General features: G+C 39.2%; 2 protein-coding genes across 2 annotated transcripts in view; both read left to right on the plus strand.

Annotated features, from left to right (window-relative positions):
- Positions 1–10,033, plus strand: part of fgf11a (fibroblast growth factor 11a) — a 112,639-nt gene extending 102,606 nt beyond the window's left edge. The window contains exon 5 of the mRNA XM_004571016.6: positions 1,852–10,033. Coding sequence (XP_004571073.1) covers positions 1,852–1,994 — 143 coding nt within the window. The 3' untranslated portion in view covers positions 1,995–10,033. The remainder of the gene's footprint in view (positions 1–1,851) is intronic.
- A 3,072-nt stretch (positions 10,034–13,105) lies between these two features.
- chrnb1 (cholinergic receptor, nicotinic, beta 1 (muscle)) overlaps positions 13,106–25,780 on the plus strand; it is a 28,670-nt gene continuing 15,995 nt past the window's right edge. Inside the window, exons 1-7 of the mRNA XM_004571015.3 lie at positions 13,106–13,342; positions 16,459–16,592; positions 21,151–21,195; positions 21,716–21,825; positions 23,777–23,885; positions 23,986–24,130; positions 24,322–24,507. Coding sequence (XP_004571072.1) covers positions 13,282–13,342; positions 16,459–16,592; positions 21,151–21,195; positions 21,716–21,825; positions 23,777–23,885; positions 23,986–24,130; positions 24,322–24,507 — 790 coding nt within the window. The 5' untranslated portion in view covers positions 13,106–13,281. The remainder of the gene's footprint in view (positions 13,343–16,458; positions 16,593–21,150; positions 21,196–21,715; positions 21,826–23,776; positions 23,886–23,985; positions 24,131–24,321; positions 24,508–25,780) is intronic.

Consider the following 25,780-nt stretch of genomic DNA (forward strand, 5'->3'; position numbering starts at 1 on the left):
TGTGGTCAGCTGAGATTGTTTTGAATGTGTTATGCTGTAGAAATAAACTTTGACTTGATTTGACCTAAGACAGTGCAACCTACAAGGAAAAACACCAGCAGAAGTGGCAAAAATGAATAATAGAGGATCTATTGCTGCTTTTCTATTATGTTATAATGTCCACTCCCTAAGCCAGGATCTGGTTTCTTCCTGTTAGAAGGGAGGTTTTCCTTCCCACTGTCGCCAAATGTTTGATCTTAAGCTAAATTTAGACTTCTGCAGGAAACCTACGTCCTAGCTGGTAACCAGAAACTGCTTTAATCCCTACACCACAACCTTCCATGCCTTTAGACTTGTTGTGGTATACGTCATCCCAGCGTGTAGTTACATTTCTCAGAAGAAGCACTCAAGGTTACGTAGAAGGTTGCAGCGTAGGGTTAAAATAGGGTTCTGGTTATGGCGTCAGTTACTCTATGCCGCATTAGTATTAGTATAATTCACGTGTTATGGGGTCATCTGATTGTGTGTTTATTCTCTGTATTATTGTAGGGTCTTATCGTAGGGTCTTTACTTCACACTATAAAGGACTTTGAGGCGACTCTTACTCGACTCGATTTTCTTATTGTGATTGTATAAATAAAATTAAATTGAATTAAAAGTAATCCATATTAGCCAGTATACTGTATATATTCAGTTCAATTTTATTTGTACAGCCCCAAATCACAACAACAGTCACCCCTAGGCTCTTTATATTGTACACTGTAAAAAAAAAAAGTAATATAAAAGTATTTTACTGTGTATTTTACAGTTTTGTACTGTTCTTCTAGATTATCATTAAATTTACATAAATAGACTGTGATTTTACATTTCAAATGTAAATTAACGTAAAATTACTGTAAATGTCATAAAACATAATTTTCTTGTTTTTTAAATGTATCTGTCTGTACATGTGCATATTTAGATTGTTAAAATACTTTCACAAATGTATCATAATTTCACAAATATGTGTAAGTTATTTGAAAGATTGAACTGTTAAATTCAAATGTAATGCTATGGAAAAATATATAAAATAATTCCTATAAACTTTTTTTTTACATCAAATAATTATTATTATTGTTGCGATTTAGGGTGATCGTGGCTCAAGAGTTGGCAATTCGCCTTGACACTCTCGGTCGTTGTGTCCTTGGGCAAGACACTTTACCTACCGCCTACTGGTGATGGCCAGAGGGGAATTGTAAAGCGCTATATCAATGCAATCCATTATTATTTAAACCAACTGTTAACTGTATATTTCTGTACATTTAAGTATTATTATTCATATTGCCACATTCATTGACCTTGTTTATGGGTAATTTCATTGTTTAATCACGTTAAAATGTTCCTAATTTAATGTTTAAAAGCACTTGAAAAAGGCAAAATCCCATGTAAAATTAGGGCAACAAACTGTATTGTCATTACTGAAAATAACCGTATTTTTATGGGAAAGTTATTTTCTGTTATTTTCTGGTATTATTTTGGCGCCCCAGCTGCTGGAATATTACTGATTTTTTAGGATTTTTTTTTACGTTGTAAGGTAGACCCTACAATAATACATACAGAGAAAAACCCAACAATCACATAACCCCCTATGAGCAAGCACTTGACAGTGGGAAGGAAAAAGTCCCTTTTAACAGGAAGAAACCTCCAGCTGAACCAGGCTCAGGGAGGGGCGGGGCCACCTGCCATTACCAGTTGGGGTGAGAGAAGGAAGACAAGATAAAAGACATGCTGTGGAAGAGAGCCAGAGACTGATATAATATACTGTATGCATTTATGTGTCCAATCTTTCTAATTTTTCTTTCTCCCTCCCCAAAATAAACTTGCCTTGCCCAGTGGCTATGTACAGGGAGCCCTCTCTACATGACGTTGGTGAACAGAGTCCGCCCAGAAAAACGCCCAAGACCTCCAGTGATTCGCCTGTGCTCCAGAACGGCAAGAAAGATCCTCAATCCAAAACCAAAACCTCCTCCTCCTAGCGCTCAGAGACACAGGAGAGAGGAGTGGTAGACAACACGTGGACAATGGGCACCAGCGGACACCTGAACAAGTTTGTTAGGGCTACCCTCCCCCCCACATGCTGCCTGTAATACTGATCCCATAATGCACTGGTGACAAACTGGGTAAAAAGCAGAAGCAAGTCCAGGCAGAGTGGAGTTGGCCAGTGGGAGGCCCCTTTTACCTTTACAGAAGCCCATTCACACCAGCCCACCATGTTCTTATTTAATGACCTTTATGATTAGCAGAGCCTGGGATCTAAAAGCAATAACTCCGCAAAGAGGTGAAAAGTGGCCTAACATTGTACAGCATGTCACCACAGCGTGTTCAACCAGCTGGAAGGGAAAACCCCCCACACCCTCTAGACATCATCATTGAGATCCTTCCAGTCAACCAAATATCCAAACAAAGTCTTCCTGGGTTTAACACAAAGAGTGCACTGGGTAAATCTGTCCCTCTGCTGCACATGCTCCACAATTGGGTTACGTCTTTATTCCCTTATGGGGTTTAATGCTAAGGTTAGCTTGACAAAGAGTCATGCTAATGTGAGGCTGTCACACAGACCCTTTGGTTCTAAAGCCATCTGCTCACTCCACATCTTCAGCGTGTGCGTCAGCAACTTTGTGAGATAGCCTGAATATGAGTCAGTCCTATATGCGTGTGTGTGTGTGTGTTCCCTTCTTCCATTCACCTTTGCTACGATTTTATTAGTTCGTGACATGGACTCAATTTTCCACTCTGCGGCACAAGAAAGCCCCTCCCTCCTCTGCGGCTCCGTTAATGGAGTCTGGGACTGATCAGAATCTTTCGACCCTTAAACGAGGGGTCAAAAGCTCCCCCGGCACATTGCGTAACCGCATAACCCACACTCATTTATACACTTACATCTACACATGCATGTTTGTGGTTTGTGCAGCACGTGCACACACTTTAGAGCCCAGATGTCCATGAGCATCGGCCGCTGAAAACCATCTCACACCTTAACACACTTAGCAAAGTGACACGCACGCTCGTGACTGCGCCCACTAACATGACACAGTGGTGAGTGTGTGTACGGGTTCTGGGAGATGATGAGGATATCATCAGCGAAATGGGTTGGTAATGGAGCCTGGCTGTGCGGTTTGTGATTGTGCTGCAATAGCTGTTTTCACTGTGGCCGGCCATGCATTGCACAAACCCTCAAGGGCCACACACTATCTGTGCAAATCATCTTTTGTTTCACTGCACACACACAAATACACACACACATATATATAGAAATGCCAATTTTGTATTTTTTCATCATACTCTGCCATCATGTTCAGGGGGTCTGACTTGAGATTTTGACCTAATTTTGTGTGAAATAGTCAATATTCACACATACACTGATATTCCAGTGAAAGGCTAAAACTAACAGAACAACCTTTCATTGGATATAAATCACAATCAGTAATCCTTTTAATTGGATTTAATGTCAAGTGGCTGTCTTGAAACTAAAGATAAATAATATATGACAGCTGGCTACGCAGCGCTGTGAGTAAAGTAGTCTGAAAGTGTCTGCATTTTCTGAGTTTTAAGCTGTTTCACTAATTTGTCATACACTAAGAGTTATCTTGCATCCGTATGAGAATTACACTTCCCCAAATTTTCGCGCTGCATAGCATTGTTCAAATAAACCGTGTTTATTCCTTAAAGATAAAGATAAAGTTAGAAGACATTATGGAAAGCAGCTCTGGTGGAAAAAGCTCAGTTCCCCCTGAGCAATGAGGCAGCAATACTCAAAAAATAAAAAAATGCCCAAAATGCTGACTTTAAGTAATTTGATTTAATGTAAGTTTCCATCTATTATTTATTTATTTTATCATGTAAGTACAATGTAAAAGGTTCACTTTAATGGTCAAATGAAATTTAGTTGATTGATATACCTTCGGTTTATACCAAGGTGATCCTTATTTGAATAAAAACCTTTGATTTTAGAAAGATTTAAAAATTTTAATTTTAATTTTTAAACTTGTAGTTTTCAGGTATAAGTTTGGGAGTTTCAAAAGTTACATTTTCAGAGACTTTATTTGCATGTATTCCCAGATATCAGTTTGGGAAGCAGATTGTACTTTGAAAGAGTACAATTAAATGAACTATGCCACCAAATTGCATTATGGGAAATGTAGTAACTAATGATCTGTTTTGCTGGAACCAAAGTCAGGATTTCTTCAGCTTCTTCTGCACTGATTTTTCATATAAAGTTCCCATACTTCATACATAAATTAGTGTAGGGTACTCAGTTAAATTACTGTAACATTAACTAAAGAAACTAATGCCGGGGAATCATTTGTTAATGTAATTTTTAACATTTTTAGAAATGAACTCTGCAGTTTTTTGGGGGTTTGGTTTTATAGTAAATCTCTCCCAGAGAGTTTGATTTTGATGCAAAGAGGAATTCAAGCCTTCTTTACTTGTCACGTCCTTACAGTTATTATTTAGAGCTTATATACTGTGATCCCATGATATGACTGAGGCAAAAATAATTAAAGTTGTATGAGCATAGATGATGGTACAAGAATGATGGCTCTGAAAAAAGGAAACTTAAGCGTCTCACATCTTTTTGCCAGTGTTTATTTGTTAGCCTGTCCTGGTAAAGAAAATCACTAGCATATTTAATATTTCACTCCTTTCTTTCCGGAGACCTTGTTTGGTGCATTTCCATTTGTTGTTTCCATTGAACACAAAAAGCAATCATTTTTCATATCAAACTTGCTACAATATGCCAGGCAGGGTAATTGTTTCTGCCTTATGTTTATGTACTGTGGGAAGCGAGGGAGTCCTTTGTGTTCGGGAGGTAAAGGCGAGGCGAGATTGATGATCAGGGCAGAGGGAGAGAGAGAGAGAAACAAAAGAAATGAGCGAGAGAAGAAGAGAAAATTTTAGGGAGGATAATTATGATGATGAGCACAACAAAAAGAGATTTAAAAGGGAATTATGCTAAGGTGGACACTCTTGCCTGAAGACACACATTTACTAGCGCTTCTCCTTATGCGCGTAATCCTCTGCCCCCATGCAACCTGTGGTTGTAAATAATAATAGCTGATAACCCAATCAGGATGGAGGCGAGGGTGCTGAGCAATGTAATCTTCTACCTGAGAATTGAAGCAAATTGTACCTCTGCTTTCCTGAAGGAAGAAAGGAAGGAAGGAAAGAGCAATCCAGTGAATACTTAAAGGAAAGGAAGTGGTCTGAGAGAGAGGAAATAAATAAAAGAGGGGGTGAAGGATATAAAGGAAGGTGATTCAATACATATATGATTTAAAATAATATATATTTTTTAATTTATTGTACTTAAGCTACTGTTAAAACCTCACTTTCACACTGAAGACCTTAATTAAACTGTTAAATAGACATTCAGGTTGATGTGTTTGACCAGACACCCTCCCTGGATCACACGATCCAGAACACAGTGTTTGACTATTATTTGCAGAGTAATTAGTGTTTAATTAAAAGAGGCTCCCTCCTCCCAGAACTGAAGCAAGTCTGTCTGAGACTGGATTCTCTTAGATGGAGAGAGGAGTAACTCAACAAACAGAGCTTTTGTAACATCTATATTATGTATTTTAAGGGCTGGGAAATCTATGTTCCAATATTTTTTTATGTATGTCTCATGACTGTTGTTTTTGGGTTTTAAATAGGGGTTAAGGGCTAAAGTTTTAGTTTAAATAATCTTTGTGGAAGAGTTTAAGGAGCACGGATTTCGCACAGATTATTTTTACCATATAGATAAACAAACGTTTGAAAGTGTGTTCAGACAGAGCACCACCAAAGGCATTGGTGTTACGATGATAAATGACAAACTTGGCTCGTGTGTGCAAAGTTAAGCCGCTGTAGGAGTGCTTTAATCCTGCATTCTCTCTAATGGCCAGCAGGGGGCGACTTATCTGGTTGCACGAAAACGTCAGATTCTATAAAAGCCTTTGGGACAATGACCCAAAACCTCACTCCATGACGGTCTCGTTTGCTAGTTCCAAGATTTAATCCCATGTAGAGAGAAAAAATGCTAAAGCTCAAATCAGTGGATAAGAAAAATGAAATAATCTTTTCTCAAGCATTTTACAAAACTAACTATAAAGCACTATTCTACAAACAAGTAAAAAGCATATACCAGTTAAGGGCAAGCCAGTGCATCTCTTTATGTTTATGTGAGAGCTCAGCCATTAGCTCATCTTGCCAGGAACTATGCGGTCACCCTCTATTCTAGAATACTGTTGATATTGCTACATTCATAAAGGTAATTATAAAAGTGGCTTTTTTTTTTTTTTTAGCCCACAGCTGTTTTCATTTGCTAAACCAGTCCTCATCTCATCAAAAAGGTGCCCCGTGTCCTGTCTGAACACACCTCTGAGGGTAAAGTGACTGTGATGAAGTCTTGATCCACATTTTTAGGTTTGTGGTCTTTTGACAGAAAACCTTCGATACAAAGCTAAAAAGAACGTAAGAAGCAATGAAAGTGGAGAGGTGTCAATATGGGAAATGTGGGGTCCTGCTAGTTTGGATCTTGTCTCGTGAGAGTGAGAATATCTTTTTTAGTCCCTTTGTAATCCTTTCCTGACTCTTAAATACAGAAAATCACTGGAGGGGCCCTTTAACTTTCAAAATAAAAGCTGCATGAGAGCAAATAAGGAAAAAAATATTAAATTTTTATGGAGTAAGTGTAGGGCTGTGAACATTTTGTGTCATGCCTCATGTCATGTCATACAGTGACTTTAAAGCCAAACTTTTGTTAAACCAGTCCATCTTTGTCACTTCACTGACCCCACGTCAGTCAACACTGACATCTAGTGAATGATGGATTCAAAGCTAACTAAACTTCGGTGTGTTTTGCATGTGTGTGTGTGTCGATTCAGCAATTAAATGCAATCCATTAGAAATGATCCATCAGCCACTTAAAGCTGGATCAGACATCTGAGTGTCCCACTGTAAAATATGTAGACACGTTTGATTTTTATCCGACTGTTATTTAAATACTAGGTGCAGCCTGATTACTGATGTTAGTACCCATATTTTTTAAGTAACAACTCAGATTTCCAGTTAATAATATCATCGTCATTATTGTGATTTTTTAAGCTCAACTGAGAAGTAATCAGATTAATCCTGGAAGGTTTTATCTGTTATTTTTAGTCTATTTCAAGCTATGGTGGTGATCTTAAAGAGGATGTTGCTTTGTTTGCAGTCTTATTGATTTTACTTTTGCGGTGGCAGAAAAGTAGAATTACTAAATCATTTATAGCGGGTGGAAGGTTTGTGTGGCCACACGTGTTTGCACCGGTTTGTGTGTGTGTGTTTTATGCTGTGTTCGTACACACCTTCTTTTCCCTCCGTCTCTGTCCTGCGAGTCTTTTGTGAAGCCTGAAATCAGCCCGTCCGCTCTCAGCCTTCAGGCTTCACTTCAAACGACTCTGCGTAAATTACAGGATGTAAAGTTTGCCATTTCTCTCGGCGGCCGTCTCTCTGAGCACATGTTTGATTAGTGGACACCCCACTCCCCTCTCGTGGCTGAATTTACTGCTTTTAACTGGCTGATGAATGTCTCCGGATTCAGCTCTAAGCGTTAAATATTGGCCCTTTGGTGAGCTCGGCGTCACTGCTTCTTTATATATGAAAGGGATGGGGAAGGTGTGCCAGCTTGCGCCTAGATATCGAAGGGAGCTAAATGATGTCTATCTGATGCAGCTGCACCCTTCACACACACACACACACACACATACGCACACACATACGCACACACCTCTCCCCCCAGGGACTCCCTTCCCTCCCATTTCTCCCGAGTCAGGGCCCTCCCTGCTTACTGAGCGAATTACAACTGCAGTGAGAGTGAGAGGGTCATCTGGGGTTGTGAAGGACTCAGAGAGAAAGAGAGAGGCATGTGTCACATACTGTAGAGTGGCTACCTCGCGCCTCAAAGCCTCTCTTTGAAGTTCCATTTCCTCTCGGTGAGCCTTTTTTGCATACAGCTAATATGACTTCCCTTTGACCTGGAGGCAGCGCGTTTGTGTGTGTGTGTGTGTGCAGATATCCCACCTGCCAATTCTGGTAATCGTATGTAATGTTTGTGTAGCTGTTACTGAATATTTCTGTGTGTCCTTTATGTGTATCCAAGCAGAGAGAGAATAAAGTACAGAGAGCGAGAGAGAATAAATCAAGAGGCCAAATCAATAAGCATGAGTCCTTGGGCAGAAAGCAATAAACTCTTATTAACAAGGTGCAGCCACATTATCTGGGAGGGTGTGGAAAAAAGGGGAGAAATATTGATATAGAGAAAACAACTGCGTGTTTTATTAGAGCTTTTATTTTTCTAACACTTTGCCCTCTTTTGTGTGTGTGTGTGTGTGTGTGTGTGTGTGTGTGTGTGTGTGTGTGTGTGTGTGTGTGTGTGAGCTAGCAGAGCTGTTTAAGCGTGCGTGCGTGCATTACTTCGAGGTGGAGTCCCCTCACATCTGCAATGCAGCAGAAAACACAAAAAAAAAGAGAAAGGGAGGAAGAGAGAGACTCACGTGCTCTGACAAAAGAGTGACGCCTTCCTCGGGTGGTTTTTTTTAATGAAAAAAAAAAAAGCTTTTAAATTTGAGAGCTGGAGTATTCAATGTCACACCCTGAGAAGCATTAATGAAACTTCAGCTATAAAAGTTTTGCATTTTTGTTGTTGCTTTTTTTTCTTTTTTTTTAAAGGCACACCCCACGATCTCTGAACACATCTGCATTGCACACACACACACACACACACACACACACACACACACACACACACACACACACACACACACACACACACGCACACACACACAACCCCCTGCATAGCCAGCGCAGATGTGGCTAAATCGGGTGACCTTTACAAGCAGATCATGGAAGGACTTCACCTCTTACAAGCTAATGCACCATCCACGCTTTAGTGGTGACTTTACTCTGTAGTGTTTCTTTACCTGTTTTCTAAAGTGTCATTTGTCAATCTAAGTACTTTGGGTGACTCTCGTGGAATTACTGTGATTTATAATGATATGATGTGAGGTCACATGTGATCCACGTAACTCCTGGTTAGTCACATTCACGTGTGTTTGCTGATTTGATGTGGTTTTGTTGCTGTTTAAATACATATCTGTGTCTTTTACTCTCATGTTGTGGAACTAAAAAGCTAGATCTGTAAAGAATGAGAATTGTGGGGTTTCAAACCCTCTCCTTCCGATCCCCCAGAATCCACCTGTCTGTCACGTACCGCCTGACTGACCAACCTCTGACCTTCACTGTCATCTGTCCTTCAAACATGCACACGGACACATTTCACATGTGTGTGTGTGCTTGTGTCTGTGTGTTATTCTCTGATCAATCTGTCACTCGTTTTTTTTCCGTTCTGTTGGTTTTTATGGACGATCCAACTTATTGTGAGTCTTCCAGAAAGAATTTTAAGGAAATCATCTTAACATTATTTTAATGTTAGACATATTCTTGTCTTCCAAATGCAAAAAGAGTGCTTCAGTCTTCCAGCTATCAAAGCCACAATGACACTATTTTTGTATTCAAAATGGGGCAAAAAATATATCTATATATCTCTCTATATAAATATATACACGCAAATGTGGTTGGGGTGCAGTAACTCCCCCTGTTGCTGGCAAGGTGGAACAACACAACATTGAAACACCATCCAAACCCATGGATCGCTTGGAGGAAGGAGCTGAAAAGGACTACAGAGAGCCCTGGGAGTTCGGAGACTCAGACTTGTGGGCTGAGATGGAGGATCACAGATGGGCTTGACTACAAGCATGCATGCGCCAATCATTTACTGGACACCTTCAAAGAAACAATCCTTCCCCAATATTTACTCTTTGACACCCTTTAACCCCTTGACCCTCCCCCTCTTCAACACTTCTACTATCCCAAACTCTTCTCTCTGCATTTGCTATATGATCTGTATTTATTTCTATAATAACTTACCCAAAGTCAAAGGAGACATATTATTGGATATAATTGAATAAAACAAACTAATATATTTGTATGATTGTAACACTGGTCTCTGGAGTTTTTTTCTCTTTTTAATCAGGTCTTCTGTATCATTACATCTGCTTATTAGCTCTATGTTTGATTTATTAAAAAAACATCTAAATATCTACATACATATACATTCAATACATGCAAACCAAGTCAATTTAATGTCCATTTAATGAGCAAGAAGATACTTTTGGATGTGCCCTTATTTCCCAAAGTGAGACTGCAGCAGATGGCTCCACTACAGTTTACAATATGATATAGTATGGAAGATGGATGTAAATGCCCCTTGGTTATGTAATCCACACGTTAAAACCTCAACATTAGCCATTTTTGGGAGCTAAATGTTACCATATTTGATGGAAGAGTAGAGTGTGAATTTATCAGCTTGGTTAGGAAGCTGTCTTCATAAACTCTAACACTCACAGTCACAGCCAGTTGAAGTAATAGACTAATAAAACACAAGAAGAACTCGGAAAGCACAAACCTCTGCCAAGGTAATACTTACTTTTATGGGAACAACATTTTATTTATGTAAATTTATTTTGTTGCTTTTAAAAATACTTTAAAATTTCAGTGCTGTAAAAATCAGATAAAAGGAGCATGACAAACTGTTACTTTGATTCCACAGACATTCTGTAGGAGTAGTAATGGATAACATGAATAACTTGCGCTTATTAAATATTATTCTAAAATATATTTCTAACTAACTGGGCACTCTTTCTTTTGACAATACTTTCTTTAAAGATATAAAGCATTTTGGGTTCAGCTTGAAAGAAAGCCAGATTTAAAACGCACAAGTGAGATCAAATGTGATATGATTTTTTGAATCTTTATGCAGCATATGTTGATAATACACACTACAGTTATTAAGACGCTAGCTATAGGTTATAAGGCTTTTTGTCTGTTTTTGACCAATACATCATTGCTTTGGATGACCTTAGTGGATGTAAGCCAAATTTTAATGGACTGTTAACATGACCCTACTCTAGACCCCTAAAAAGTTTCATCATAATTTATTCAACACTTTTCAGGCTATGGTATTTACAAACAGAATAATGAGACACATCAAATGCTACCAAAGAACATGACCTCCTTGGCAGAGGTAACTAGAATTTCACTCGAGCACAGAAAGTAAGTAGCAAAAAGATCTGCATTGGCTTCATTTTTCTTCTTCAAAGGTTGCAGCTTAGCTTCAACATGCCAAGAAAATCACATCGTGTACTTTGTTTGCACTGTAAAAAATTTCCAATGTTTTTACAGTGCACTTTTAGTTGACCTCGGTTGGCAGTTGGCAGACTTTTATTTTGAAACTCTAAGAAAATGCAAAAATTGAAAGGATAAAACAAGATAAAAAGAAAATGATTAAATTGATGCTTTTTAATATACATACAGATGAACAAAAAGGAGGAAAGTTGACACTTTCAGTGAATAAACTATAATGACTTCCCCAAACATTTAGAATAAAGTTACACAACACAGGTTAACACATAATCTCTTTTTACTCATATTTGTAGATAAACAATCAATGTAATTTAGCTTAACTACTTCAGAATTAAATAATCATCTCTCATGAAGTCCTAGTTTGAGTTACTGCCAAAAAAAGCTTTATGCACTCTCCCCTGACCGGTGACGTGATGTGTGACTTGACACCGGGCGCTAGCTGTTAATAGTTAGCTTCTATGGTAATTAAATTGGCAGCAGGCCAAATGGCAGTGACAGTGTGTCATAAATTATGGTGGCGTGGATGGTCGACGAATGTGTGCAAGAGCAGTTTGGCATGAAGAGATGAGAGGAGGGACATAAAGACGGGGATGTAGATGTTTTACTGCAGGGGCAAATCAGAAAATACAGCAGTGTCTGGAGTGTTTCATCAACTTGACTTTATACTGAGAGAATAACAGCTGCTAACGTCTGGTCTGTTGGTTCTGCATGTGTCCTGTAGAACCAAAACATACATCAGAACTGAATGCACAAAAAGTTGAAATATAGTTTAAATAGGATCATTTAACCCCTCAGTTGGGCAAATAGGTTAAGCAATTAAAGGAAGTGATCGCAGCATGTGGGTGTAGGCAAGAGGAAGCTGGGGAAGAAGACTCAGCTGGAGGTAATGTCTCAGTGACATATTACAAAATAGGATTTTAGGTCAAAGGGTCATGAGATTAGAAAAAGAAAAGAGAAAGTCATTAAATAGATCAAATGAGCTGATAGTGAAAACTCTTGAGAACAAGAAGTTATTATTATTAAGATGGCAGCTGCCAGCGTGTTTTTGCATTCAAGAGTTTTGGAGCTGAGGAGAGCACTTACTGAAACAGCTTTCAAATCCAAACGTTTTCCAATTAATGTCTGATATACTCCAGGATTTTAGCATCTCAAGAGTTTTGGGCCTAATATTTTAATTTCATAAAGCACGACATGTTTTTGTTAGGTGACAGGTCTGGTCAGCAGGCAGCTTAGTTTAGCACCTATTTCATCTTTATATAATAATACATGCAGAATGCGGTTTGACATTGTGTTTCATCGTGTCACCTTTGGACTGGATGTTGCTCTAAAACCTGTAAATATTGTTTAATATGAACTTTACAGGTACAAACGTTATCCATGCCATTTGGACTGATAATAACCTGATTGTTCCCTTTCCAAAAAAAATAATTTTAAATTATTATCCAATAGTCAGATTATTTCAGATTATTTGAGGCCCATGCAATTTTGGACCTTGTTTATGTATGTTTTTTGTTCCTCTGAATTATAGAGTTTTATCTTATAATGTGGCTACAGAACTGGCTTCATGGTTTTCTGAAGCAGAAAGCCAAAACAGCTGAACTGTCATTCTGTCAACTATCATTTCATAGGTTTTCTTTTTTCCCCCCAAAATTCTCAGAATCTCTTTTAGCTTCACAGTTACATAAACAGCAATCTAACTTTTTGGGGAGGGTTTTGGAAGAGGAAATATACCAGAAAAAATTACACAATTTTTTTGCATATAAAACCTCACAAGAATTTCTGCCAGTTTGATGCTTGTGTGTATCCCCAACCCCTTCACCAAAGCCCCACCCCTTCCTGGAGGTAATTGGAGTACACAGCAGCTGGCATGGCTGCCTGACTGACAGACAACAACAGTACAAACTGAGTACTGACCAAGTCAAAGTTTAGCTGTAGAGTTCCAGTGAGCTGAACTGGTAAAGAAAGCTAAGCAGGGAAGAAGTTTGATTCACTCATTCAAGATCTATTTCCGGGGAGGACAAGAGTTTGGTTTTGGGCCTCATCATGAAAAGCCTGGATCTGTTCCTGCTGGCATGTTGCTTATACAGCCTGAGCACATTGGGAGGTAAGTACAGGCTGACACAGTATACTCATGTAACAAAGCGTTAGTTGTCATGCAAGGCCAACATGAATACTCGTGTAGTATCTAATGTAGAATAAGATCATAGAATGGAAAGTACCAGAAAAGAACAAATTCATAATAGAAAACTTTACAGTAATACTTGAGAATATGATTTCTCTGACACGATGTCAGTTCCTATTGGAATACTGTACAATAAAAATGTTTTATTAGCACGTTTCGACGTAGGCTAGACATTAATACAGGCCCAGCAGTTTATGTGTTTTCTTCTGCTCATGTTTCTTTAGCTTATCAATCTGGTTTGAGTGTTTAATGTCTTTTCCCATTCGTATTCTATTTTTATCTTATTGTATATTTTTATTCTATTTTATTCTACTGTATATAGTATATTATTTTATTCTATTCTGTACAGCTGTGTACTGTATTTATTCTTATTGTATTCTAATTTTTGCGTCATAACTTTTGCACTGTCCACTTCCTGCTGTGACAAAACAAATTTCCCACGTGTGGGACTAATAAAGGTTATCTTATCTTATCTTATCTAATTTAGAAAATGGCAGAAATCACAGTGAGTCATTTATCAAGAGAGACATGTAGCATATCGTGCTGGTGTAACTGTGTAAAGAGCACAGAAAGAGCACAGAAACATGGTCATTAAACATAAAAATGAGAACCTTCAGTGGCTCTGTGAGGCTGTACCTCTTTGATCTGTTAACATTAGCATGCTAGCATTTGAAAAGCAGACAATATAAAAGATGGATGTGGCTATTGTGATGTCGCTCACTGGTTTCTGAAGTCCCAATTTGAAACATTGAGCTAAACATTACTTCCCTCTTGGTTGCAATAAATGTTAAAAGATGTAAGAGTTTATTTCCAGATTGACAACAGGAGGAGGCTAGTCTTTGGTTGATTGGTGAGGGAAGAAAACTGTGAGAAGTGTTGTGGAGCAGCATGTAATGGAATGTACTCAGATAGCAACAAACGTTTGCAAACCTCTTTGGGCCACAACAAGTCGTGAATGACGGCATTGGCTCATCGGGTAAGTCTGACTGCCTTTAGTCACAGGGTTACCTTTGGTGGGTCACATGCAGGTACTGTTGCAGGTATGTTGTAGCTTTTGGGCCACATTACACTTCTTGTAGCCCATGTTAGGTCCCTTCAAGAACTTTGGCTCATACGAGTTTACCATTACTGTACAGTAATCGTGCTGTGCGTTCTGGAAGTAGCCCTAATTAGGCCAAGACGTGTCTGCTATTGAGACAAGTGACAAACTTATTTCATTAGCAGACAGGAGCTGATGTACAGCTAAAGTTGATGAGTTTAGAGGATCGAGGTGCGGCATCCACACGAGCTCCAGAGTGACAAACGTGGCATACAGGGACAGTTAAGCACAGGGATTATATCACGTAGGGAGCCATGACAGATTTATGATATGTACCTCTCATTCAAATTGCATCTCATAGCATCAACAAACTAATAAAACTCACTAATGAATTTATGCCGAAGACATTTTTGAAAGATAACAAGAAATGATGAAATAGCGAAACAAAATACCTGTAACACAATGGCAGATTTCATCTTTAAGGACTTGTGTTCACAGCAGTTATAAACTAAAGAAAATACGATCAGAGACACGACAGTCGCAGAGAATCACAGCCAGTTAAGTTGAACACATTTCTTCAGAGAAATCAATAACTTCATTTTTTCATACAACTTATTTGGTAAGTTGCCCGGTGGTTACTGGACAGTGCGCTCAAACCACTCTGAGAAGGATGTAGTGTATACTGAACTTTATTGCAGTCAGTTTCAATTTTAAACCATGTTTATCACTGCTGAGCCACTACTCACTCGGTGAGTTTATGAGAAAAAAGCTGAATAACTGGGTCTTTTCAAGCAGATACTCACATATTCTCTCCATAAAAGAAAAATATAGTACAAAATCTTTTTAATTTTAACTGGTTATACAACCATCCAGTATTTTAGTTTTAGCTAATTCTTTAGTCAGTCTTGTTATTTACCAAGTGATCTCAGCTGGGTAGTGAGATAAAAAATGCTAAATTCTGGCCTTCGATAGTCACCTCCCGTTCCATCAGCAGCCATGCTTCCTTGTGCCTAGCTAATGGGGTGCCTTGCTGGGTGATCGTCATCATTTATTCCTGTCAGGTCAGATCCTGCTGGGGCCACAGCAATGCCAGACGTGATGAATGCTGCGTCACAAGAGCTGCTGATTATAAATGCTTCTAACCTTCCAACACCAAGGAGGAAAATGTTGCAAGTAAATCAGGGATTACGCATGAAAATGCAATGGAATGCAAGTGTTTGAGTAGGTTTGCGATTATGCAGACCTGAAGCGAAACATTTAGCATTGATATAAAAACAGGACCTTAGAACCTCAGGAACTTATTTGAAATACATGTCTTTTACTTGTTTTAATTAGAGAAAATAATGTGGGAATGCACTACTACTACTTCACATGGTAAGCCAATCCATCTGTCAATCCTGAATTCCACTTAAAGCAGTCTATCCACATCCAATAGCAGTACAGCTTTTCTGACTGAAAGGTCTGACTGATTGATTCTGGACTTGAAGGTGGTAATTGTCATCTAGTCACTTTTTTGGGGGGGTCATTGGTCAGTGAAGTCAACAGCATAGCATAATTTGCAAAAAGCAGAAAGACATAGAGCTGACCTTTCACCCCTTGGCTGGACCTAGGAAATTGGTCTGTAAAAGCAGTTAACAGAATTTTTGGTATTAAACAATCAGGAACTTTACATTGAAACATTATAGTAATCATCAAAATGAATAATCAATAAATTTTTTATCAAACATCCACTTGTTGCACACTATTGACTTCGGTATTGAGACAGTCGTCGATTGATTATATTTTGATGCACAGCACAGCTTGCTCGGCGACACAGTGTCACCAGTGTGTATCTAGTGAGTGAACTCCTTTATTAATTCAGTGCATCAATGCAGTCAGCAGCTGCTGAGGCTTTTGGAGGGACATATCTAGCTAAATCTGAGTGAATGACTAGCAATTATTAAAGGACTTCAGTTTGAAGCCTGCCATCACAACTGACCTCTGTCAATGTGTATTACAGGTGCAACTGAATCAGAGAATACTCTGATGAAGAGCCTCTTTTCCAAATACAACCTTAAGGTCCGACCAGCTCGTACCCCTGAAGAGAGGGTGGTGGTTCGCGTGGGCATGATCCTCACATCCTTCGTCGGACTGGTGAGGCCCAAAACCCCAACACAAAAGTACACACAGTAAACAGCAGGTCACTGCAGATTTAAAAAAAATCTAAATTCTAGCATAGTAGAATAAATTTAAACAAGGGCTGATTCTAATGGATTATAAGCCAGGTCTCCATCGACCCCTTTCGAGAACCCAGGACTGACTGTAACCCAGCATGATGTAACAGAAGTTTTGACCAGTTTAATGCTGATTCCCATCACCAAAATGTTTGCCATTAGCTGACAATTCACAAGAACAGTCGCCTTAAGGTGCTTTATGTTGTAAGGTAAAGACCCTACAGCATTTGGGAGAAAACCTCAACAAACTATGACTGCCTATGAACATCTGCTTTGTGACAGTGGTCAGAAAAAACTCCCTTTTAACAGGAAGAAACCACTCCCAACCACCTGTCCTTTAAGTAAGACTGCAGTCTGAACAAAATGAAGAGAGCAAAGCACTCCGTTGGCTAATACGTTATGAGGTCATGAAGATACAATGGAGCTTAATTATTTAAGGAACTATATATGAGAAGGATTTTACTTCTAGTCTGGATTTAGCAGAAATCCAGTGAAGAGAAGTTAATACTACTAGACGCTGTTACTGCTCTTTATGCAGTGTTCTGAATCGACTGACGGCTTTTCAGAGAGCTTGTAGAACAGCCTAATCATAAAGAACTGAAACTGTCTAGCCTAGAAGCTACATTCCTTTAATATCTTTTCCAAGATCTGAAAAGATGAATCTGTCATAATCGGACACATCAAAGTCTGTGACCATGCTACAGTAACTTCATGCTGGAACTCTTAGCCAGAGAGACGATGGTTTTTCTGTGGCTTTGCCTCTGAAATGTAAATGTAAAGCTTATCTTCCATATTCTCCACCATGAATGAATCCCAGTGCCATCTGAATTTAAATTCACAACCAGATGGCAAAAATGAGTACTACTACTGAGGTGTAGTGAAGTACTGTAGTTTTATTCATTCATGCTGGGAAATAGTGTTTAGTGGCATGCACTGATTGGGCTGCTGCCTGTGTGACTGCATTAAAGGATAAGCCGTACACACACACACACTCACACACGGTCACTTTATGAGCTTTTTATTTTCCCCTTTACTCTCTTCTCCTAGGCAATCAAAAACCAACACACATAGTGCATCCACACACCCACACTCCTTACACCTCCACTCAAGGTCACGCTCTCTCTTCCTCTCTCGTCACGTGGATCATCTTAAGCTGTGGAGTTGACCTGTCCTGAAAACTAACCCACTTGGATTCTTAGTTTGACAAGTAACTAGTCCAGCTGGGTAACTGCAGAGTTATTATTAACACTGGGCCTGATGGGTATTGATATGCAGGCAATGACATGTGTGAGGTAGCAAGATGTGTTTGCATGAGGAAGACATCCAACGTTTGCTGCCCCCACTCATGCTTTGGTCCCAGCTGTCCCAGTTGGGGTTTTAAATAGCAGGCCGAGGAGCAGAGAAGCTTAGCCAGAATTCATGACTTGACCTTCACATCATGGGTACAACAGTCCCACAATGCAATATGTCACATTTTGTACATGCAAAAATGCCACTCATGCAGCAAATCCCCTCATGTCTCTGCCTCTTAGTCCTTTTGTAAAAGAGTTGTTTAGAGACTACATGTGTCCCCTGCTTGTTAAGCTAAACTAATATCCCAGTGGTTCCAAAAATTCCCAAAACATTAAAAATTCCTCTGCAATAATGTTAACTAGTCCAATAAAAGAAAATTCCAATAAAGTCTTGCAAAAAAAAAAAAAAAAATCTGAGTAATATTGCGATTTAGTTAATAAGTCATTTAGACACCTTTGTAACAACAAGAGGTCGCGCCTAAACACAAACATAAACTACTCATTCAACCAATAGATTCAACTCCAAACCCTTCTTTCAATAAAGTGGTATTGCCTATCGCTGCAACATCATGTCCCCTGGCCTCAGGGCTGGACTGGGACAAAAAATCGGCCCAGGCATTTTGACTAGAGACGGGCCAACCAGGTATTACAGGAAAAGGCATAAAGCCTTTGAATGAAAACAGACGCTGTGATGTACACCCTCTTGTTGGTATATGTATGATTTCTATACATTTTACATCAGATAAAAACTTTGGTTGTAAGATTCAGATAATTATTTTTTAAAAGCGAGACATTTTAAATGAGAATAAGAAAGAAAAGTATTTCTTTGTGCCCCCCTTTCCCTGTTAATGCCCTACCTGGCCCCCTGGCAACACTTTGCTAGACCCACCCCTGCACAGTTACCAACTGTCAGCTACTTAGAAAAGGATCCTGGTGTTATTTGTCTCTCATAAACAGTTCATAACTTCCCTTCAACTCATTCATGTCACCTAAAAGGTAAACCTGTTTCTCCATCACCTGTTCAGCTCTGATGATTCAGTAAGGACATCTCCTGGTTTCATCTTCATGTTTCCCTCTCACCAGATAACCAAACCATATCATGACCAGCAGCTTTTACAGCTGTGGCTCCAGCAAACATCAGCTGATACTAGAAATTAATATTAAATAAATTCTAACAACAGCTGATCAAGCTTAAACGTGCTGCTGTTGTTTACCGCGACATCCGCTGGTTTCCTGTTTCTGGCGCAAAGTGAGCGATAAACAAACAAGACAGAAAAGCTGATCAGCTGATCATTGATCAGTTTCATGATTGAAGTAGCTGTGCAGCATAAACACACAGAATAAATCCAGCTTTGTGTGTTTTTCCATTATAGCTAAACTACGGGACAAACTGTGTTCCTTCTCAGCTCAATACGAAACGCATAATGTTTTCTCTGAATGAGGGACCATTCCATTTTTTAAAGGAGCGGTTGGCAACTCTACTAACTAACCTTATGAATAAAATAAAGTTCACTATCAGTAACATCAAAGCACCCACCCAGCTGTATAGAAACTCCGTCATGCTAGCTAGCACGCAGTACGAGTTATTGTAACTGACTGTAAAAAGTCAGCACAATGAAAATAAACTGCACCTAAACTTGGTTTATATCTGACCCAGATAGACTGCAGGTCATAACTTCTTACCTGAAGTTCAGTTCACCTGACACTCGGACCGGCGGCCGCCTCGGGTCTCTGCTCCTCCTGCCTCTCCTTCCCTCATCCACCTGTTGCCTCTGTGGAAGCTCTGCCACAGCCACCACCAAACAACTGAGTTATTTTTACACATCAGCCAGCATCTGGCCAATCCATCACCTCTCATTGTTCATGCCGTTACAAAAACAAAACAAAACAAAACAAAAAAAACATCGGCCCATAAAAACGAAAAATCAAACGCAAATGATGCCCGATGGCCAGTCCAGCTATGCCTGGCCTGTTGGAACAAATGGTTTTAACTATATAAAGGCGCTTACTACAAAGTTCACCACTGAGTGTATGTCATGGCTGTCTGATCACAGTGATGTAACAAACACATTTCCAGAGGCAAAAAATGACACAGGTATTAACATTAACAGTATGAACTACTAAAACTTAACTTTTAACCTGGTTTTAACTTTGAACTGTATGTATTATTTAGATATCTTTTAGACATCACACTGTACTTGCTGTCCTTCCATCAAAAGGTTAAGGCTGAAAGACGAACAAATAAAAAATTTTGAATCACATTGAGGTTCGATTAACCTCAGTAGAATGTATCCTGACTGTGGGGGGAAGTCCATGCAGTATGCACACTCCACACAGAAAGCCCTCAGCTGGCAGCATAGTCTAAACCAGGGGTGGGGGAAGTCCAGGCCTCAAGGGCCGGTGTCCTGCAGGTTTTAGATATCACCCTGTGTTAACACACCTAACTCAAATGATTAGTACATTACCAGGCCACTGGAGAACTTCAAGACATGTTGAGGAGGTCATTTTGCCATTTAAATAATCTTTGTTGGATCAAGGACGTATCTAAAAACTGCAGGACCCTTGAGGTCTGGAGATCCCCCACCCCTGGTCTAAACCAAAAACCTTCTTATTATGAGGCAACAGTGGTAACCAATTCTTGCAATTAAATGCTTGCAACAACCTAAAAACCTAACTTTTCATGCAAATGGAAGGCTTTTCATAGACTGATGATTGACTAACCGGATTTATTCCATTAAACTGATGGATGGTGTTTGGTGGGAATGGTACTTACAGCACTTTTCTGCTTTTGCTGAGCACTCAAAGTGCTTTCTTATTATAAGCCCCATTCACAAACCTATTTCTACACCTAAGAGCTGTTTTAAAACCTGTCTTTCACATTTCATTGAATGCTTTGCAGGCAAATTAGGATTCAGTATCTTAACCACAGATACGTTGACATGCACCTTAGAGAAACTGAGGATTGAACCACTGACCTTCTGATTAGTAGACAACCTGCTCTGCCTCCTGTACCACAGCTGCCCTGAATACCATTTTTCAAACTCTCACCACCACAAAACCTGTAATGCCATTAGGGTGTTCTTTGTGCATAACTCTGTATCTGTATCCCTACAAAATGAAAAACGATCTGAAGCAAACAGTTATGAAGTACATACTGAAATGCATATTTTCGCATTTTTATAACAGAATATGAAAAATGAAGAAATGAGCACCACTGTTGTCATGAATCTGGTGAGTCTATTTGCATGCCTGCTCGTCATACTTGCAAATTGAAGTAAATCTTAAGCCGATAGAATGAATTATCCAACAGCTTTCTGAGTGTACTCTAACTGAAAAACTCTTTCACATCACACTGAGCAGCTCATCCGTGACTCCTACTCCAGTGGCAGTATGTTTATTAACACAGGGCCTCGTCTTTCGAGTACAGCTCAGTGCCAATGCACACTGTGCATATAATCAGTAGAACAGTTGGAGTAGTCATAATAGCAGGCAAAATGAAAAAATATGCAAATTGTGTTTTGTTATGCAAGGACAAATGCACAGGGAAGCCATCCCTGTGGAATCTAATTACAGAAGTGGAGAAATGAAAGATAAAGTGATACAATGACAAATTGGTTGCATTTGTTAAAGCAAAGTTTCTGCTTGCTGTCATTTTCTGCTTTAATCCCAACTCTTTTCATGGACTTGTGGATAATAACATCCCTACGTATTAAAAAAAAAAAAAAAAACTTTTATAAAAATGTTCAAACAGGAATGGACAGATTATCGGTTGTCATGGAAACCGAAGGAGCACAATGGGATTCAGGTGCTACGCATCCCCTCTGGGAAGGTTTGGCTTCCTGACATCGTCCTCATCAATAAGTAAGTATCAGCATTGCAACTCGCATTAGCATTAGCATTAACGTTAACATTAACAAAGACTTGAAAGGAGAACGTTTTTGATCTCTTTGTTCCATTTTCGTATTTGTATGCAGTGTTTGCAACCTTTTGTACTTACTAATTTACCCCTACCTGAGTGAAATAAACAAGTGTTGCCATATAGTAAATATTTTCATATCAAATCCGTATCCATCGTACTATATTGTTTTGAAATTGGACAAATTGCATACCCCTGTAGCTTGTAGCTGCAGGCCACTGGAGACTAGGTGATGGGCCAGGTAAATTATAGTAGTGCTCATGTGTATTGGAAAAACTATATAACACAGCATTAAATTAAAGATTTAGATACTCAGAACAGCAAGTTTAGTCTTTTCCCCATATTGGCTCACGCAGACACGCTCCCATTAACACCACTGTAAATATCCCCACTGCTCCATTCATCAACACTTTATAGGCAATTAAGCAGCATGGCTCCCTAATAACTGAGCTGATAGCACCGCTCAGCTACTTCAGCTTGTGAGGCGTTCATTTGGAACCGCACGGATACACACAAATATGCACGTCCACACAAATGCAAATTTGCGCGTGCTTCTCTTGGGTTGTTCAATGCCGGCCATTTTAGCAGCAGCACTTTCACAGGGACAGATTTTTAGGAGGGCCCGGGGTAAAGACACAAGCTTCTCATTGTTCAATTATCAGAGACATAAAACTCAAACACTGTACACTGACAGAAGGCTAAATCTGTGTCTAATTGACTTGATGTCTTTGTTGTGCATTGTGTTATGAGCCCGACAGCTTAGTATAGGAACAACATTAGCGCTGCACTTACAGTCAAAGTGCTCCATAAAAAGTGTGCAAAGAATCTCCATTTAATGCCAATTACAATGTTTAGATGTGGGAGTGGAGCTAAATGTTCATATTCTACACAGCCGTGACTTTGCCTTGTCTGTCTCTTTCTAAGCTTTGTCAGAGGAACTGAGATGATAACAAAACAAAGACTACAACTGAGATGCAAACTTTGATTGCTGCTATTTTGCAACTTTATAACTTAAGTCAGCAGCATAGAGAGTTGTTATTGCTTCAGTACTCTAATAATGCCTTGGTGGTGCAGCTGCGGAACAGAGACACCTCACTGTTTGTCACATTTTAGTTTATGCTGCCTGGATTTCCTCACCAAGCCCTCTCAGCTATCTTTGTAAAAGCAAAGTCACAATAAACCATCCATCTCCAGCACAAAATAGATTACTTCCCATAGTACGGAGGGAGGGGGGGTGTCTCTGACCTTTACAGAAAAGTGAAACCAAAAAGTCATTTCTTGTTACAGTTTTACTCAATTGCTCTGTCACATTTTTGAAGTTTTCTTAAAAACACATTTTCCAAAGCAGATCATACATGGAGCAAAACACTGTATAAATACAGACCTCTGATAAAGAAAAGAAAAAGTTTTCACAGAACTTTGTGGAGTATGTTCTTAGTGCATCTATAGAAATTAAGACAGTAAATAGCAGCCAGATGTCACCAGCCTAATGCAATTGAGGAACTGATCATCAGCAAGTGTCACCGTGTCTCTAAAAAGTAGAAGTTTTGGCAGTTTGCAGGTCTGGAGCATTCAGCTGTGTGTTAACACAATGCCAAGGAGGTAAAACATCAGCAACGATCTTAGAGAAGCAATTGTTGCAACACATATAAGTGAAACTAATGACAAATGCAGGGACTTTTCGTCTAAGAAGAGTCTTATTTAACTGTTAGACAACAGAACAAATGCAATTCATTTGACACAATACAATTTGTGCTATGTTTCAAGATATGTTATGGAATTCTGTGATATGTCACCATCCATAACATACTACAGATTACCTCAACATATAACATGTGATATAGTTTGATTTATTAACCAAAACTGGCTAATTTGTATTTCATGTTTTGTTTTCAGTAATGATGGACAGTTTGATGTGGCCCTGCATGTCCATGTTCAGGTTTACAGTAATGGCAGGGTAACCTGGACTCCCCCTGCTCTGTACTGCAGTTCCTGTGGAGTCAAGGTAATTTACACAGATCTACTATGTATTTATCTTCCATCCAGTTTCGTCTAAGCTTGGACGTTGTTTCCAACTCGTTTAAATGCCAGTTTTTTGTGTCTAGGTAACATATTTCCCATTCGACTGGCAGAACTGCACCATGCAGTTTCGCTCTTACACATATGACTCAACAGAAATCGACCTGCAGTATGCCCTGAATTCAAAAGGCAAGGAGATTCGGGAGATCCAGCTGGACGAGTCTTTCAGTGGTGAGCACTCATGACGTGATACATATATTCTTAAGTAGAAGTACTTCAGATGTATTTTCATGTTACTGTATATTCAAAGCATCGCATTTTTGCATAACCCCTTCTTGTGGTTTGCAAATGTGTTGCTAGTGTAATACGATTACTAAATGCGCTAAAATTAATAGAAATCTAAGCTGTGGATGTTTCTCTAGAGAGTGGTGAGTGGTACGTAAGACACAAGCCAAGCAGGAAGAACACATTTGATGACGAATATGAGGAAATGACTTTTTACCTGATCATCGAGAGGAAGCCTCTGTACTACATCATCAACATCATCATCCCTTGCATCCTGATTACTATCATCGCCATCTTCAACTTCTATCTGCCTCCCGATGCAGGTAAACACTTTACAGAAATTGCTTTCAGATCACTTGATGACTATGAATTAAAGCTCTCTTTATGTGATCGTTATCGTTATGTTATCGTAAACAAGCTCCACCTTGATGTAAAACTGCTAATACCATTTCCCAATTGAGTTTGTGTGGTCGGTTTAAAATGGGCAATCAGGCATTTAGCTAATTATAAACGGATCCAATTTCAGATTAGATAGGTGCTTCGTGGAACACAGTTGAATTGATAACCTTTAAAATGAAGGAGGTAGAAAAACAGCTTAGAGCAATCGGCTTGACTCTGTCCTTTCCCTTATACGCTTACCTTTATGTTTGGACAAGCCTGCTCATTGGGTACATTGATTGATTAGGACACACATATGCAAAATACAACCTGAGATATTAAAGTTTGACTTAGTACAAAACCCACAGATGTGCAAATATGCATGAACCTCAATAAGGTACACAGATCGGAACATAACATACTGCATTCCTGCATAGCTGCATTAATATTCATTGACATGATACTGTCATTATGCATTGATGTAGGCATGTATTTTAGTATATAAATATATTAAACATTGATAAAGTTATTATTTTCTTGAACAATGATGTAGGCCTATTTTTAGGAGTTTAAAATAGCTATAAAAAGTCATTTTAACACTCTGTAATATTTTTATTTAAATTTTTTGGAACGTGTGGGAAAAAAGTATTGCAGAAAATGTCTGATTAGGATAACTGCTAAACGTATCATAGTTTACTGACCAGTGTGTGCCATCTGCTTTGTTCACTGAAAAAAGCAACCAGGCAAGTGACCTTTAAAAACAACCACTTAGAGTCTTATTGGGATGATCAAGCAAAAGCTTCTTTTTGCTGCTCCCGTATTCACAAGTGGTCGCCACCAGAGATGTATCTGCATATTTGATTGGCGGAACTTTCTGCTGAATCGCCTTCCTGATGCAACCCTCACAGGGATTTGTGTCTCCTACTAGTCTTGAACCAGGGTCATATGAAATGACTGATTTGAACACGCAGTAAAGGGACACATAAACAGCACAGGGAATCGTAGGGTTTGTTTTTTAATCTCCTCCAGTTTTACATTAATTTTCCAGTGATGCAGAAAGAGATGCTTTGCTTCTCAGTGAGAGGCCACAAACTGCTCTCTTAACCTACCAGCTCAACCCTTCTGGGCCCTGTACTATGAAGCAAGTTCAGCATACCCAGGATGCCTTTCTGTTATCTGGATTCATTTACCCCAACGCTGACAGTCAGGATAAGCCGT

The sequence above is a fragment of the Maylandia zebra genome, linkage group LG3 (genome assembly GCF_041146795.1).
Source record: "Maylandia zebra isolate NMK-2024a linkage group LG3, Mzebra_GT3a, whole genome shotgun sequence".
Lineage (NCBI taxonomy): Eukaryota > Metazoa > Chordata > Actinopteri > Cichliformes > Cichlidae > Maylandia > Maylandia zebra.